The sequence below is a fragment of the Aythya ferina genome (assembly GCF_964211825.1).
Source record: "Aythya ferina genome assembly, chromosome: Z".
Classification (NCBI taxonomy): domain Eukaryota; kingdom Metazoa; phylum Chordata; class Aves; order Anseriformes; family Anatidae; genus Aythya; species Aythya ferina.
The window spans coordinates 12,183,072-12,202,091 of NC_140299.1; the positions used below are offsets into that span (position 1 = coordinate 12,183,072).

The following is a 19,020-nucleotide window of genomic DNA, read 5'->3' on the forward strand; positions in this document are numbered from 1 at the left end:
TTTTTCCATTTCATTCTTTCCTTTTTACCTATTGAGGTCACATCCACATACTGAGGATCCGAGCTGTTACTTCCAATCTCATTCGTTGCTGTTACAGTGATATTATATGTTGTCCACGGATTAGTGTGGTTTTTATTGAAGTAGCAGGAATTGGGACCAGACGTTCTGTAGTCTGGACATTCATAAATTTTTTCTTCACTGAAATAAAATGATTTAAAAAGTTCAAAAGTTTAGAAAATGAATCAAAGTAGATAATTTTCTAGTAATGGCCTAGGTTCAGTGAAGAAGTTTAAAATGTTTAACATTAAGTCTATATATAATCCCACCCTCTGGGAAACATTTCAGTGAGTGTCAAATGCTATTACCATAAATGTTCCTTTGAATCATAAGCTATTTTTACTTCAGTTGTTCAGGATGAAAGCGTTTGTCTGCTTTTTTATACATAGGAATATGTTGACAAAAGAATGGAAAGTGAAATTTCCAGAGACAGCACAAGGCAATTTTCAAAATGTTTAAAAGCAAGTTAAAAGGCAAATTAAACACATTCACTTTGACTAAAGAAGAAAAGTTGCTAAATACCTCCTTTACATTCTCTGGAAAGTAACCTGGTGGGCCCTAAGGCCAAGGACTGTTTTATTGATTATTTTGCTTTCAGCAATGTATTCTTCTATCTGCTTTTGAATGTGATGATCATCATGTCTCTTACCTATTACATTTGAGTCTTCAGATTTTTTAGCAGAGGGATTGTTTTGTACTCAATTAAAGCTGAACTAGGTGAGGTACTCAGCATTTTCTAGGTGTGAAGAACTGTACAAACCCAAAGTACTAGTTGAGATGGCTCCAAGGTAGGTCTTAGTCCCATTGTTATGCTCTATGCATCACTAATAACAAAGCCTTTCAGTATCCAGGTAGTTTTGTCTGGGTTCACAAAGCAAAGATGTAAGTATATCTGAGAGACAATAAAGGTAACTACGGCTCAGATCTGGAGTGCATGGCAATGCCTAGTTTTCAGCAGATCTAACAAAACTGACAAGCATCTATCACTATCTCCAGGTGGGGCAGTTCTGGGCTGTGACGTGTGACTTAAGAGGCTCAAAATAAGTTCTGTTCTGATTGAAACTGAAACATATGGATTTTCATAAAATAAAAGCTCCACAGATATGCTCACTACAGATGAGGGGAGCATCATCTCTTTCTGGTTACTGTTGATTGTGGTAACTTTATTAAAAATTGTAACTTTCTTGATCAATTAATACATATGATCTGGAGCTGGTTTAATTTAAGCAGGGAAGTCTGAGGCTTTACCTTATCTATTCTGAACCTCACTGGATTTATTCAAAAAGATTCAATATCTGAGCCTCCATGCTTGCTTGGATGTGTTCTTAGACCTCTTTTTTTTTCAGGAAGAATGGGCATTTATACAAAGAAGCACAGGCTAAGCAAAGTAGATAAACACGTACACATTTTATTTGTAAACAGTATGAGGGAGTCACAGATTTACCAAAACAGCAAGTTTTGAGATGCAATACCCACACCTGGTTTTATTCCATTTTGTGAACAACCAGGCTGGCTACGAATACAGAAGGGGATGTAAAGTCTCTCAGATTTTGTCCAGATGTGGATTTGCTGTGCATATTAATGGGAAAGTTCCATGACAGGGCCCTGAGGGCACCACCAGCCCTTACTGTCACTGTCCAGCCTCCCCTGGGGCCTCCCCTGACCCTGCCTGTGGCCAAGACCCCACTTCGTCCCACTGCACTAGGGCCGGTCTCCATCTCCCCCCCACCATGCCATGGGTCCCACCAAGACAGCCTTGGCCTGCAGGCTGACACCTCGGCCCAGCCCCACCTTGTCCTGTTCCTGTCCCCATGGTGGTGACCTGTGCCTGGGTCTGCCCCTGGGCTACCCTGCTCAGGGGTGGGATGGGCCCTAGCTGGTGGCCTTGCTTTTTCTGCCCCAGGGAAGCCCCTGCAACCCCCAGGTGGCCTTTGGCCCTCATGGTGCCCTGATACTCCCCTCCTCAGAGAAGGATGCTGTTCAGATAAAAGCTGTGTGCCTTCTGAAAAAGGGACAGATTACGTCTTTCCCAGTATGTGTTTAGAGCAGGGAAATTAGCTCAGATGAGTTTCAGTAGGGACAGGCTGAAAGTCTGGTATTGGTTGTAGCCATGTTCTTTTCCACCAAGGGAAAGCCATTCAACTGTATAGCCCTTGTTGGCTATTTGAGGTGTAACATGGATTCATAAAACTGGCTTTCACAAATTAATGTTATCATTCCCTCATTCTGTCATAATCATGACTTGACAACTTACTTATTCATCGCTTTTTACCTGTCCTTGCTGTAGAACAGGGTGTAATTGGTAGGAAGTCCTCCATCTGAACCAGGCTTCCACCAACAAGAAAAGGTTTCCTTTTCTAGAGAACGACATCTTATTATCTTAGGTTTTCCAGGATATGATTGACCTAGAGAAGTGCAGAAATCCAGCTAGTTACATTAGGGTTGGACAATGTTTTTTGTTGTAGTTGCTGCTGAATGGCAAATTCAACAAGAAATGCTTGAAAAAAAATAATATTGTTTGAACCTATGAACTGAATTTGGTAAATAAATCTGCCTGGGAAAAGGGCCGAAACTTTCAGAAAAGTAAATATATATTATCTCAAATTTCTGAAACAGCTTCTAATACTTTGTTACTTCTCTTTGAAAATAAAAATGTCATTTTAACCTAAACTTTGAAAATGTTCAGTAATCTCCAAAATGAATTAAAAAGTATGGAGTCAAATGCATGACTTTTTTTTTTTTTTTTTCCTAAAATATCCCAAATCTTTACCTTTGGGTCATCTTAGAATTAAATTTCAGCTCCAACTTTGCAATAGAACCAAAATTCCATTATTTGCACAACTCTAAAATTATCACATATTTGGGGTAGATTATAGATATGACAAATTAGAGAAAGAAGGAATCAATGGGATGGATGGAATATTTTGTGTGCTGGCGACCTGTATGTATTCATTAATTATTTGAATATTCCATTATAATCTAGATACATTTTAAAATACCTGTTAAAATTACTTGTCATTAACTTCCAACAAGAAAATAGACCATAAATTTACATATTTTTTGACATGAAGAGCATGTGGCTTTTCAACCTAAGCTTACCTTTACTTCATTAAAGTTCCATACCATATCTCTAATTGTGTTACTATTCAAATGATGCTAATTCCCAAGAAGGTGACAAGGACGGAGTGAGTGCAGGGACGGAGTGAATGCCTTTCATCATCACCACCACTTTATCATTAAATTAATACTATAAAAAGAAAAGAGGACTCAAGCCATTTTCAAAATCTCCATACAAAACTTTAAAAGAATTCAATTTAAATATGTACAGGTTCCAGTGATGGTCAGGATAGATCAGGTAAAGCCTCAGACTTCTAAAGAAAGTGTTTTAAGAAAAACAAGTGTTTCAGGAAGTTTTGTACTTACCAGTCAGTTCCATTGCAGTAAGAGGAAGTAACAATATAATTTGAATTGATGACATAAATTTCTGCTTCATGGTGTCCACTTCCCCCAAGGTGGGAGTATCAGATCAAGGGATCACTGAAAAATATACCATCATGCAATAGTCAATAAAAATATGTAACGTAATATGTATCCATTGGCTTGATCAAAGTTCTTTTTGACTTGCAGCTAACTGATTCTTGTTATTTCTCACAGAGGTGCAGCATGAGTTACATTTCCACTTCAGAAGAAGAAAACCTGAACTGAAGAGTAGTAAGTAGATCTTGTTTAAGGTTTTTGAATGGTTAGCAGTGCTGGGATTAGGCTTTCACAGCATTAACTAATCTTGCATATTTATTTGGCATCTTGGGACACAGGATGCTTTTCTTTAAGTTTTAACATCTGACTTATTAATTTACCTGAGAAATAAGGCTCTTAATAATGAAAAATATATGTTTATCTCTGTTAAGATAAAGAAGATCTCAACATTTTTGAACTCTGGAGGTCCTGAAAACAGAAGATAACTAGAAAATATCCACAATTTATACATATGCTTAGGATTTTTGAGCCAATTTCATGACTTCTGAATATTTGGGACTGGCAATGTTGAATTCAGATCACCTGGGCTTAAGAGTGCTACTCATTCTGTATATTCAGCTCATTGTTCTTACTGCATTTAATTTTGCAGGAAAGCGAAAATGCCAAGAACAGAGAAAAGAAACCAAGGGAAAAGTAGTGTAACTTCACAGTTAATTTACCAGGTGGAAACCCAGTACAAGATGCAATTATCCCTCTTTCTTCAGCCTGTAAAGGCCCGAGGCAGTGTTGCAGAACTCCGCTGAAGTACAGTGGGAGGGCACCAGCTGCGGAGCCCCAGTGCCTGCAGAGGGCTGACACCACTAGGTGTCCTCAGCATTCAGGTTACAGCTCAGGGTAATCGGGAGCCCCTGCTGCTGCTGAATCTGTTTAGCCTGAAGAAAAGGCAGAGTATGACTTGAAGCAAACCTCCTGCTTGTCCCACCAACAAACTTCCTGCGTGGAGCCGGTGACTGGAGTCTGCTATCAGATTCTCTGTAGCCAACCTTACTCTATGAAACTAAAGAATAACGATTTACTGTCTGAAAAGGAAACTCCTTACCTCATCTTTCCACTCCTACCAAGCACATCCAACAGGTATTTTGTGCTTGAAACCTGTTCAGTGTAGAACAGCGTGAGAACAAGCTGTCTCTTTGCAGAGGAAAAATTCTTTGTGGTTTATCAGATGACTCAATTTTCATTATGCAATTCATTTTCTGTATCAAGAAACTACAACCCATCAGCACATAAATGTTTCTCAAGCGCACAGCCAAATGAAGTATCAGTCAATTTAACTGATTCTAAAATGTGTTTATTGTGGATGAAGTGCTAAAGAACCACAGTCAGCTACACTTTCATAGGCTTTGTCTGAGTATCCAGGCACACTTCATTTACGCAACTGAGCTACACTGCAGAATTGCATCTGTGTTAATTTTAAACTTCCTTACAGCAATTTGTGCATAGAGTGTCAATGTGGAGCACACCATTTAAATATAAATGCCAGTATTGTGTAATCACATGCAAATTTTATGTCTGTAAACAAACTGCAGGCCCAACTGTTAGTGTTTAACTTCTGAAATGAGCTGAAAACTTGGTGTTATGTAATGCAGAATGCTGACCACTGAGTTCACGCAAGGAAGAAGCATGTTCTTCTCAAGGTGAAATACTGAACTATAAACAATAACCATTTCATGTACATATGATAACACAATATTTCATCATTGTAAAAACAAACAAACAAACAAGAGTTGAATCTTTGCAAAATACAGCACTTTCAAACTGAGACTAATACTATGCTTCCCTATAGGTAAATTATACCTGTTTTTTATTTTATTTTATTTTATTTTTAATTTTCTTTTAGAGACACATCTTTTCTGTGTTATGAAAGATAGAGAGGCATCACCAAGAAAGAGCTGAAGCAGAGCACACTACAAGGAAAGCAGGATCATTTTGGAAACTGAATACCCAAAGAATCAAATTAACAGAAATAGGGTGAAATTAATTAATTTGTAAACAAGTGGTTTTTTCCTAGGATCATTTGTTGTTTAAAAATGAGATGATCATGAGCCACTTCTGTGTTGTGGCTGTGAAAAAGAACAGGAGAGATACAGTGGAGGGTTATGGACTTGTTACTGCCCCATACTAAATGTATGGGACATAAAAACTCCATATGCAGGGGAAACAACAACAACAACAACAACAACAACAACCATAAACACAACTAATAAACAGGTTAACATAGTTAGAATGGATATAGAAAACTACTGATATGAGAAGGGAACACAGAGGCTGTCTCATGATTGAGATTTAAAGAACTGGCTTCTTACTCCTTTCAAGGATATGGTTGTCTTCCATAGGCATACCAGGGGATTAGAATCAAAAGAGGGAACGTAAGAATGTATGAACTCTACAAAATGTTGAAACAAGAATAAATGGATGTAATTAGTTCCAAAAATTAGGGGAAAAAAATGACAGCAATCAATTTCTGGAATAGTCTTCCAGAAGCAAAAATCCCATTTAGTTTTCCCAGGAAGTCAGATGTATTATGAAATATATATGCCATGGTTGTTTGTGATAGCTGGGAAGTGGGCTTTATGATCCAATATGTGCTTTCTTGGCTATTTCAATGCAATTTATATACCTTGAATTATTAGTAGATAGAAAACAGTGCACAAGCATGAGATGGTTGGATATCCTACTTTACATTCAGAATTTAATGCTTTCAAAATATTTTCTATTAAAGAATTACGAAAACCTCTGGTTATTTGATCATAAATATGTCCTTAAAAGCATCTAAGAAAAGCATTATTCTATTTGACATTTGTATTGCTTTCTAAAGGAACGTCAGCAGCAGCAGAGCTGTAGCCAGGAGGCTCCAGGCATATTAGCCATATTCCATTTGTTCCAGTGCCTGTGTTTCCATGGTTGCTTGGTATTTGGTATTTTTGGTGCAGATATTTCTTATAAGGCCTCTGAAGAGATCTCTTGTTTTTAAAAATACTTGCTTTAATAGAAAAAAATAATGTCCACTTTGTTGTAACTATATCAAAAGGGTACCTTCCCTATATCTGACTTGAAAATCTTTTCAGAAAAGGATAACTAGTACTAACGAATATGCTGTAGGGAATGACTCTCTTTTTGGACTGAATACTTTCTTTTATAAGGGCTACAGCGGACACTGATTTGCTAGAACATCATGCAAAACCAAGGCTAAAGTAACTGATAACTAAAAATCATATGCCTCCTTTTTGAAGGTTTTGATTTAGTTCCAACAAAGTTATTACATTCCGAAATTGTAGTTGAAATTCTTCCTTTTAACACAGCTGTTATGCAGCCTTCAATAGCTGCATATTGAACACCCCAAAATTGTGCACCTGGATGCGGACAGAAATCATTACCAAAGTATTAGAAATCACAGAAAAAAGTAGTGTTATATATTACTGTAAAATAACCCTACTGTGTAATTAATAATAATATGAAATTTTAGCATTGAAAACAGTGCTTACATTGCAGCTAGATGAAGCTGGAAGTTAAATACCATTACTGAATCTGGTGGTGCTGTGAAGCAGGGTTGAGAGATTGTCCTTGTCCTACTTTATTTGTAGCTCTTGTTGTGTGCTGATAGATACATTTCTTGAGACTGACAGAGAAGTCTTTACCTAGTTCTGCACAAATGGAAATATTTCTATCTGTGCTATTTTCAGGCTTGCAGGAAGGGGAAACAATTGCACAGCATCCACTGTCAATGGTATTCTGTCCATCACAGGCTTTGTTTGTGCTGCCAAAGGGATCTAAAGCCCGAAGTGCTCTACCAATCCATACTGAACAAGATTCACATTCTGACTCGTTAGGATGATAAATAATGCTCGTCTCTCAGGCCTAGGGGAAGGCAATTTAAGGAGTCTCAAAACACCACAGTTCATTATCATTTGAAAGAGTGAAGTACAGCTGTGTGAAACCAAATACCGATAAAGAACGGAATAAAGCAAGAAATGTGGCAGTTTGCTATACCATCCAGAATCCTACTGGCCTGTAGCTGAATGCTGAATATTCATTCCACTATTCTGTGGACATTGCACGAGTCTCCCTTCCTATGCTGAGTTCTTATGCCAACACTGATGACTTATGTCCCTAACAGTGATTTAGGCAGGTGTGTTTCTGAATGATGGTGGTTGGGATCATACTGAAAACTAAAGGTGTGCATGTGCAGTGTGTTCTGGGATCTGCTCTCCCACCCTGCATGAGACCTAACTGGAAGTCTCCAACTTCTAAGTCCCTCAGGCAACCTTCATGGAGGTATATGAGCTCTCGAGAAGGCAGGCAGTTCAGACATGCCTCTGATCTACATTTCTTGAGACTAATTCCAGGTGGCTACTTCTAGCATGTAGGTTTTGTTGGCTGCTTTGCAGAGACACATCAAGTTAATTTCTTGGGACCATGCACTTCATATTTTTGTGTTGTGTAACCTGAAGGCACCTATACCTTCCTTTAGATTTCACCTGAAAAGCCTGTATCAGGTTTTCTAATATGTTTTTTCCTAAGTTCCTCTCAAATAAATCTTGTCCTCAGGACCCTTTGTAGTCCTTTTGTATTCGAGGATGATGAGTAGAGTAACTTTGTTCACTGATGCGGAAAAGACAAAATCATGAAAGCCCACACTCCTGAAAATATTTTATACACACAAGTCACTCTCAAAGTATTTATGCACCTAACCTGATCTATGCCTATTGATTTTACAGAACTGAGCCTGGAGTTCTTTTTAAGTCTCAACATCTAAACTGACATGACAGGCCCAGACAACTGGAAGAAAGCACCACTATCCCTCCTTTACAGAGTGGGAACCAATACAGAAAAAGATTAAGTGCTTTGCTCAAAATCATACTAGACATGGACAAGCTAAAAACTGATCCTTTCTCACTATCTTTTTCCCCCCAGAACATCACCAATTCCACCTTTGTAAAACCATAAAACTGTTAAACATGATCTATCTAACAATGGTAATTTTCCTCCACCAGTCTCATGGCTCTCAAAGATTCTGTTTTCTTCTGGTGGTCTGTGTGGTTAATCATATTTCATGATTTTTATCTGTACAGAATTCTTTTCAGACCAGAAAAGCATAAGCTGTAAGGAGAAAAATTTTAGAGACTGAAAATTAGAATTGAAGTTAGAACTTGAAAATTGCTCTTTAAATATGGTGGAAATGCATCCCAACCAACTGCTAAGTCCTACTCCACAGTCATTATTCTACTGTGACACTTTTAATTATTATTTATACATAGCATATTCATGAAATATAAATTCTAATTTCCTACCTAAAGGATTCATGTATGCAAGGAAGATTTTTGTTCGTGTCTTTGGTGAATGTCAGATCACTTGATAATCTGCAAGAAAAAAAAAAAGAGTAGTTCCAGGATTAGTATATTACTGGAAGTATTGCTACTTTATTCATAAAACACAAAGAGGAAAAAAAAAGAAACAAGAAACCCTGCTCATTAGCTGATTAAGATACTGACAGTCCAAGTCAATACATTTAAACATTGAGAGCAGTAGCAACTATTGTAAAATACCGTGTTACTGTACAGTCTTTCCATTATCTGTTTCAGGAAGAGCATAATTTTCGGTTTTAGCAATTTAGGATGCAGCCCAGCTTTACTAGTAGATTGTGCTAGGTTATATGATTAAAAGCTAATCACCATATACACAAAAGCCGGGACAGGATCAGATGAAAAATGACGGGGTGGGGGGAGGAACCCTGGCAATCTAATCAGTGAAAATGGGGCACAGGGAATCGGCTACGCCTAAGACTACCAAAGAAAACAATCAGCCCATTGTCCCTTGTGCAGAACCCACCAGGAGGAGTCAACCAAACAAATTCCCTTCCCAGTACATGTTGCTGAGGGATGGTGGTATAGCACTCATTAAGGGATGCAGCAAGAAAAGAATTTGGGGAATGTGGCAGTCTTATTATGGGATAGTGGAAGGACAAACAGCAGGGAAAGGAAGGGATCAGAGTGGACTGGGGGGAAAAAAGCATGGGAAAACAAGGAGAAGAGGGGAATAAAGGGGCCAGTCAAGTGTAAGCTTGCCTGACTGGGATGTGTGCCTGATCACCATAGCCTACCCTATACCCTCATTAAGTTCTATTTCTGTTGTCTGGGTGTGCTCTGTGCTGGGTGGGTGCATTTGTGTGCTGGTGAACTTCCAGCTAGATTAGTTGGTGAGGAGGGTAAGAGCTCTGAGTGGGATTGCAAACCTCTGGGCTCATGTGCAACTCCCCAGCAACTGGGGACATCAGCGGACGTGGTGCCAGCTACTGGGTGTACAGCCAACCTAACACCAGCCACTGGAGTGGTCCACGTTTTGTGCAAATACACGCACATACAAATCTCTAGCACATTGGGAGCAGATGCTCTGTTTTGTTACTGGCAGGCCCTGAGGACATGGATGCACAGCAGTCTCAAATCTATTGAGCTACCTGACTCAGCTACCTCTAATGGACTGAAATTCAGTGGTTTATTAAAAGAGCCACTGTGTGCAGTTAACTCTTCTTTGTCATCCCATTTGACTACACTCTGCTGTTAAGAAATAGTCTAGATCAGCTTCACTGGGCAATTTATCTGCCACGGCAAGAAAACCTATACATTAAATTACTAACTCCATCATCCTATTTCTTATGAAATTGTCTCTCTTCAAACAGTTTGAAACAATAGAGTATTTTTACAACTAACATTGAGAATGGTCTGGATTTGCCCAGAGACCAGGTGGGAAGCTGTATTACTCAGTTACCAGGGTATTCTTTTGTTTGGCTTCATTTCAGTAAAGCTAATAAGAACAATAAAAATACCATGAAATCATCTGGCAGCTAGACACTAAGCCGTTACAGAGGAACAGATTTAATTGAGGGCAATAAACAATTTATTTTTTATGTGCATATATAAAATGTCATAGATAACATACAACTGAATATGGCAAAAATATGTTTGCACTGAAGTTACTCAACTGTGGCATAAGGTGAAAAGTAGTTCAAAGATGGAGCTCAGTGAAATTTTTCCTGTTTTAAGGAGGACAGGAATCTGATCATCAGTTTCAGAGCTGGGAATAGAGTTTGACTCAAGGTTGGCTAAATAAAGGATTTCTCCCAAAATACAAGATGCCTTGTAGATCTTGATCATGTCATAAAGACTTTTTAAAAATGGAGCAATTATTCCGCATTTAAGAGAGAGTCTAGTTCTAACAGAAAACACGTAGTTACAATTGCTAAATTAAAAATTGTGAAAATCACTTTTTCCTGCAGTCTGCTATGTTTGGAAATAAACCTTCCTCCACTTTTTCAGATTTCTGTAACTTATAATTACAAAAAAAAAAAAAAAAAAAAAAAAAAGTTCAACCCTGTCACCAAATTTCATTCTTCTGTCGCGACTGCTTTCATCAGAAAGTGATACCTCGAACTAGTGACAGATCCCTGTGTAATATGACTGACTTAAAAAGGTCATTTTTACTACAGCTACGCTACTAGCTGTATAGTAGCTACTGGATTGTTTGTAGCTCAGTGATCAGAAAGGTTAATGATAGAATTGGTCATATCACTGGCATAACCCAGAACAAAGACACTCAACCAAGGTATTTCTGTATCAAATTGCTAAAATCTTATTTATTATGATAGCCCTGAGAAGAAAGACAGAATCCGACCGTGTTAAATATAGTACAAAGAAGAATTCGTGCTCCTGAATAACTGAAAAATAACAAAAAATACAGAGTAGAAGAAAGGGATGTAACAAACAGGTCAAAACAAGAATATTTGAAACTAAAGATTATTTTCATTACCAAAAGATATATATATATATATATATATATATATCCCATAAAATGGAAACTACTTACGAAGAACAAGTTTTGGAAAATCTTCACTTCAGATTGTCAAAAAATCTTTTTTGACTAAAAGCAATGCATGCAGATTTTCAAAATTCTAAAAGTAATAAATATCACCAAATAACTTCCAACAGAAAACATTTTGTTTTGAAATTTTCTAATAGGACATTTTTTTTGAAATCTAAGTGGAGTATGCAAATAATTTTAGCTCATTAATAACTTTTTTTTTTTCCCATGAAAACATGTGATGTTAAATTTCTGATAATCTTCAATTATACACAGAATTTCAACAACTAATGCAATGGCATGAATTCTTTTACTATCCTCATATTTTTGGTGACATGCTAGAATGAGTAAAACTTTTCAGGAAGCAAAGGAACAAGACTTTGGAAGTAGTAAAGGAAACATAGTAACAAAGAAAATTGTGAAAGATTTGTGGAGTGAATATGAGGGAAAATAGTAATACAGAAGGACAGAGAAGTGGGAAATAACAAATAAAAAGTTGGCAGTGGGCAGTAAAGGGTTAGATAAAAGTGTAGTTTTAAATATATTCTAGTACCCCCTTTGATTTTCAAAGCTTCTTCCACTGGATTCTACCCTAGATAACATCTTTTTGGTGAACATGTGGTGGGGTTGAGCAGAGGAGAAAAAAATCTCTAGATCTTAGTGCCTGCAAGCATCAGTATGGTAATGCTGAAGAAAGCTGTGACCTTAGCTCTAGCACAGACTCTTTTATTCTCTGTCACTGAAACAGCCCCTTTTGGCTGAAGTCTCTCTTCAAAGCCTTATGATTGTGGTAAGGCTGTAATAGAAGGAACCTGGCTGCAGGGGAAAAAAATCTTTTTCTTCAATCACAAATATACTCAATAATTAACAATAGCAGCGGGAGCAGAGAAAACTATTGAACAAATAATTGTTTTGCTGTTACAATGTTCTCTTTTTCAGGAGGTCCTCAGTACGAGGTCATAAAAGCAGCTGTTTCTTTGTCTTTTTCCAAGTATATGCTGTACACTTAAACATGTACTGCTTAAGTGACTGTAGAGTTGCTCCATAAAAGAATGCAACTACCAAAAAGTACTACTCCAACCAAACTGGTATAAACTGTCAATGTACTATGATCTGTGAACAAGAACATTTCCGAAGCATATTCCCCAAGCTTCAAACTTGATAGAAGAGCTTCATAGTTGCATGCTGAAGGCTGCTAATGCCACATACGGATGAAATGGCACACTGGTTAGCTAAGGTAATGAAATCCCTTATCCCATTAATCTAAAATGGAGATAATTTTTTCTTACAATTATTTGAGAGAAAGAACTGACAATAATGTGAATAAAACAATATTTAACCTTCAACCTTCATTTTACCAAGCTTAAAACTATTAATCTTTTTGCACTGCTGACTTAAAGCATTATATTCTCTTTAATATCAGAACTATGTGGATATGCAGGGAGGTATCTTTATCCCACCTAACTCTAGTCTTGTTGGAATTTTGTAGATATTCTTCGGCACCTAAATCCTAAATAGACTAGAGTTTAACTCATTTTATACAATTATTTTCTGCAGGTGTTTAGATAGCTGGTGTTAATCCCTAATGTGAGTAGAAACCACATAATTTCTTATTATAAAAAATCAAATGCTCATGTTACTCTGACCTCCTAGAGAGCCAAACTGGTAAAGTATCAATACTGCTGTATCACAACCCTGTTGAATTCCACGTAGATGCTCATCTTGTAGCAAAACTGTTTTTATTTAATTACACGTTTGCAGGGAAGAAAATACCAAATTCCTAAAAGCTAAGATATGCATCTCTGAGGGAACTGAATTCACCCTTTAGTCAGCAGTATGATTTTCCCTTCTTATTTCTGCATGATAAACTGCATGAAGTATAGTACTGACCTGATCTACCCCCCATCTTCATCCCAGGCTGTTACTCCTTGGAGATTCTCAGACATGGTGAAATGTATTTTGGATTCTTCGTTTGTTTTGTAAGAATAAGGAAATGACCCTGAGGTTGTAGGCTGTGAGACTTTTATGTACTTGTTTACGGAATTAAAACTTACACTGCAATCTCCAGAGGTTAAAGGTAAATTTATTAATGTATTCATTCATTAACCCGTTCATACATTAACTCACTCGTTCTGTTCCTTTGAAGATAAAAGGACAGTGCTGGGTTGCCTACTGATGAATGCACTTCCAGCAGGTGATACTTGCACCCCTGACAGGGAAAAATGAAACATGCCAAGAAACTACTTGAAGAAATCCATTTTGCAAAGACAGAGGCATCGTCACTGTGAAGCAAATGCAAACAGATGGCTTCATGAATAAAGAATAATTAAAAACATAATATTGGGTTTCAGGCTATGGATAGTGTTTAGTTTTAACAGACTAAGGACATAAGCCTCTCCCTTACCTCTGCTGTAATAACAAATATGTCAAATTATATTTAACATGAATGTTTCAGTTGGCCTGACTCCTCTGTGGAGTTAGTACATTCCTTTATTAAATAATGAAGAAATAGCTACTAAGAAGAATTTGGAGAATAAAAGCTTTCATGGAATAAAAAATACACAACCTACTGAAGTAAAATTGATTTTAACACTTTTCTTCTGTATGTTTGTTTTATTTGGTGATTAAAAAACCACACAACTGCAACTGAAATGAAGGGCATTTTGCTATAGCATGTATCAATGCATCAGGCTACATCTGATTTTTAAGCAAATGTTCTTGATTCACTCTTTACTGTGACTTGATTCAGCAACTGTGATTTTTTTCTTTGCACTCAGTCTCAGAATGGAACCATGGTGTGTATTGTAATTATCTGCTTTTATACACTGATATACACGGTCATGACTTCATCTTGGAACAAGGGAGTCAGCTCTGGAGTTCTGTCCCTTTAAAGTGGCACACTTATTCAACGTGATATAACCCTCATTCACGTTAGGGCTAAGGGGGAAGGTATGAAGGTAGAGTACTGAAGGGGTCACTTCAGAGCTGTTTGCAAGCAAAATGATCTGATTTTCATGTAAAAGAAAACTGACTGAAATGCAAAAGTCTTGTGAACTGCAGGTGGACAAAGACAACTTTTTATACCAAAGCGTCTGAAACGTCAGATGCACATGCTTTATTTGGATAAAAGATATCTCACAAAAATGTCAAAAAAAAAAAAAGAAAAAAAGAGAGAGAGAGAGAGAAAGTATGAAGGTCATAAACCTGAAACATCAATGACTTCATCGATATTTTTAGAAGTATTTGTTATTTACATGGAATCCAAGAGAGGGCATAAGCAGTAGGAACCTTCATGCCTGGCCTTGGTATAGTGGATTTCATGGTAAATTGCAGCAAACTAGTAAATGTTACTAACAGCTGAAATAATTTTAAGCATGGTAATTTAGACCACTGGAAATCAGCCATTAGCCTCTGTAATTAACATCAGTCCACTTTGTTTTATATCCCATTACAATCAACATTTATTACCCAACCATAGTTACCCAATCATATTTCAGATGGTAATAAAATTCATTTTGTGTTTAATCCACAACATTGCTTCCATAATCCCTGAAATAAAAACCTTATGCTGACATTTAAGCACATAGAAATGGCAGGAGGAAAAAAAGCTGTAACTGTCAGTTTTACTTTACGTAATAACACAGCACAGGCTTTTAAGTCCTTGCTTACACAAAGACTGACCTTTTCACTTGATATAAAAGTCATATTTATTGAAACTTGGATCCACACCTTCAATCATTATTGTTACCTGCATCTTTTCATGTTGCATTTCCAGTGGTGCCTTTTACAGTCTTATGCCTGCATCTTGGCTGCACACCCTACTTAGAAACATATTTTATATAATGCCAATGGAAAAAATGTTGAAGAATAACACAGCCATGTTTTAAACTGCTCTTTTTATTTAATCCTTGATTTGCCTCACTGAAACTATGTCTGATATATATTTGACACTGTTTGGTAGACACTCACTGGTACCAGACTTGCAAATCCGATGCACACATTTTAAAGGGACATGACAAAATCCTTGAGCCTGAACAGTCAGGCCTCTGTCTCCCTTAAGATCTTCTTCCATTTGAAAACTTTGGGCCTCTCAGAGTGAAGAGGGGCCCCTCCAGAAGAAAAGGATAGGTACAACCCAACAAGTCTGCCCATATAACACTCTTGGGTGGCTACCATCAGCACTCCGAACAAACCATCTCAAGTACACACAAACTATTAATGCTCTAAGACCCAGCCAGGATAGCAGGTAAAAGAGGCCCCTGGTGCCTTTCCTTCCTCCCCCCTCAAGTTTTGTCCCAAGTGCAGCTCAGAGAGCACAGGAGAGTCAACTTGTAAAGCTGCTATCTGGATGAAGAACGGGTTTTTTGATTGCCTCAAGGTAGTCTTTCAAGATGGTGCAAATAGCAATAGGACCTTAAAAGGGCAAATTAGTTGCAGACAGTATGGATTGGTGAATAACACACTTAGAAATCTTTAGATGTAAACACATATTTTAGAAATAAATCCACCAAGTGACTCACAGAAGTCCATTGGATTATATGGAGCTTTTCAGTGTACTGCTTTTCTGCTTTTCTTGCTCAGATTTATCAAACTGATATTTACCTCATTTTCAGAGCCCTAGCTGCCTGTAAACATTTGCTATCCTACTTTTCATTTACACAGCTATCTTTTCTGAAGCATGCTGATTGGTAGAAAAATTACCAGCTGTTCAGTACCACAGATCTATTCTTTTTCATAGTTAAATGCTGCTGATTAAAATACACTAAAAATATACTTAGTTCAACAGCTACCTCTGCCATGTTCCTAAACTGCTTCAGACATTTACTGTTAATGAAGTAACATGCTGCTTCACATCTTATTTGTCCTTTCCAGACTATGTTCTGAGCTACTCAGGACAGGTACCAAGAATTACAGATTGAGAGCCATGGGCATACAGATCTGAACACAACCATTAACCTCATGTTATCATCCTTCTACAGAAGCTGTAAGTACATTATGAGTGTTGTAGCATCCTATACAGACAAGAGATAAGCAATGTCCCAGTGATGGAAGGTTAAACAAGCGCAGTACCATTTAGCCACATCTCAAACCTCTGTTTTATCTTTGATATGAAAACCAAATTGACTGGATGCGTTTTTTAAGAGATTGCTGGTACACTCCTCCTCCAGCGATGCAAAAGCACACAGGTTCTGCAAGTTGTTGATGGGCACCGCTTTTCAAAGACTACTCCTTCTCTTTTGTTCCCAACTCTAGTATAATTGCCCAATTCTTTTATTGCTCAAACAAAATTAATTCTTTGATGGGTGAAACTGGTACTTGAAAGTTTTTAAGTATGCAAAGATGCAGCTGAAAAGAAAAGGTCACTGGCTCTTTTTCAGTCCTCAAAAGCTCTGATATGAGAAAGACTGTTTACTTTATCCCTGAGTATGCCTAGAACAGTTTCACAATTGTGTGTGGAGTAGCATACACAAGCAGAGCATCTCCAAATAAACATATACACAGTAACAACCGTGTTGCTATACAAAGTGTGAACATTTATCCTTAGGATGAACACTTGTTTATGAACCTAAGCTCACTCCTTTTCATTTCAATACTCAATCACAAATCACCTTCTTGGTTTCAAATCATTTGCAACATTCAAAATCGTAAACAAATGATGTGATTCATTTTACAGAATCACAATCTGAGCACATACTTTATAAGACTTGATAAGTATGTAGATTTCCTTTTAGCATAGTATTAAAGCTCTATTGTATGTCAATTATGTATTCATGGGAAAATTGCAAATAGCCAGATGCAAGAAGAAAGCAGTCTTAAGATCTTATGTGTGGTAAAGGCAAGACTCTCCTACTGAGGCACATGATATTAGGGCCACCTGTTTTTCAGGAATCTTTTGTTATCCTATTTGTCCCTGTGATGAATTTATATGCACAAGATACCATTAATACTGTATTTTCTTTACACACAAATCTATATGTGACAATTTCACCTGTTAAAACTATCTCATGCTAATGAGAATTTCACAGGCTGGTCAGATTTGTATTTCAGTGTTATTGTCAAGCATTAGTTCTAAGAATGATATGTTTGTAATTCACATGGCTCAGCAAAAAAGCACATGTCCTCAGTACTTTACTAAGCCATCTGTATGAACCTCTTTACTCTTTTGAGTCCTATTGATCTGAAGTTCTTTTCCAATATATCTCAATCTCCTCTGTGAAGAATTTAATGGGAAATGCATATTGCTCTGTTTATTTTTATTTCTGTAATGCTAAGTATTATGGCATCTCAGGATTTTTTTCATACAGTACCTACAAAATATGAACTGCTGCATGTGAAATATTCTATATTAGGTGGAGTCTTAAAGCAGTAGCAACTAAATAGAGGCAAATTACTGCAAAAAAAAATTACATATTAATTCCTTCTTTGACACAATCTTTGCTCAAATTCTTGAAGAAGCAAGCATCCCCCTGCAGGAATTGGAATGTATAGTAGCAGCCTCTCAAGGTCAGTTTTGCTATGGGGCTGAATTCGCCAGTACACACTCTGATATTAAATCAGTGTTATTACACTGAATGCATACATTTTTGCCCACAGTGTATTTAGTAATTAGGTATAACCAGTCCTTTACTAGAAATTAAAGTGGTAGGAAGTTATTTATGCTTTTGGTACCATGACAGGAGAAATACTCTAGATCGTGGGCTACATGCATCAGTTGTATAAGCAAACAATCAGCAGGAAGTACAGCTAGCACTGCTAATATCATTATCTTAAAAAAAAATTACTCAGTAATACAGGTCATAACTGTTAAAATCAGAGTAATTTCTGCAAGCTGTCTGTCAGCTTGGAGACCTGCTGCTGCTACTTAAAACCTAAATCCATATTTAGTTTCCTTAGTGAAAGCATAGGTTGCAAAGTACAAATCTGTGGATAGGAGAAGGAAATAAATTTCAAGGGTGGAAAATCATGGAGGAGACGAAGCCTTCCAGGTAGTGTTCCAGAGGCAGAAAAGACAGAAGTGTTGGGAAACAAGTGCATGTTCTGCTGGTGAAGGTAAACTAGAACTCAGCTCCAGAGTTCTGTTCCTGTCCCTGCTGACAGTTTAGTCTCTGGTATTGGACACCTCTTTTACACCTGCCAAATTCAGACACCAAATCTCACAGAGATGTGAATCTTTTAAATCACATTTATAATATATGTGTTGATAAAATGAATTCCCAAGATACTCTGAGGTCTTTAGATTGAAAGCAGAAATAATTGTAGTAGCAATTTAGTTATAAGTAATTGTAAAAAAATATATAATAAATAAATAAATAAATAAATAATCCAAGTAATTGTAAAAAAAAAATCCAGGAATTTTCAAAAAAATGCAAATAACCACAGCATGGATGAGGCTGGGAGGAACCTTTGGAGGTTTTCTAGTCCAACATCACTGCTTGAAGCAGGATCAACTAAAGCAGGCTGCCCAGCGTCATGTCCAGTTGGGTTTTGAGTATCTCCAAGACAGAGGCTCTACAACCTCTCTGTTGTATAGTCCTAACTTCTCAACCCATTCAACCATTTTACTGCCCTTGTAAA

The 19,020-nt window shown here is 37.2% G+C and overlaps 1 protein-coding gene across 12 annotated transcripts in view; it reads right to left on the reverse strand.

Moving 5' to 3' along the window:
• The window catches only part of PRLR (prolactin receptor), a 170,117-nt gene that overhangs the window by 24,384 nt on the left and 126,713 nt on the right, over positions 1-19,020 (reverse strand). For 9 of the 12 annotated variants that reach the window (XR_014687114.1, XR_014687115.1, XM_084503761.1 and 6 more), the window contains 4 exons: positions 8,883-8,951; positions 3,481-3,594; positions 2,330-2,462; positions 29-198 (listed from right to left, as the gene is read on the reverse strand). Coding sequence is in view for 10 of the 12 variants with exons in the window: in XM_084503761.1 (XP_084359887.1) it covers positions 29-198; positions 2,330-2,462; positions 3,481-3,550 (373 nt within the window). In the remaining 2 variants the exon portion in view is untranslated. Of the gene's footprint in view, positions 1-28; positions 199-2,329; positions 2,463-3,480; positions 3,595-8,882; positions 8,952-9,137; positions 9,178-13,335; positions 13,450-19,020 lie in introns of those variants that run through there. The other 3 variants (XM_084503764.1, XM_084503767.1, XM_084503760.1) reach the window with 3 other exon arrangements.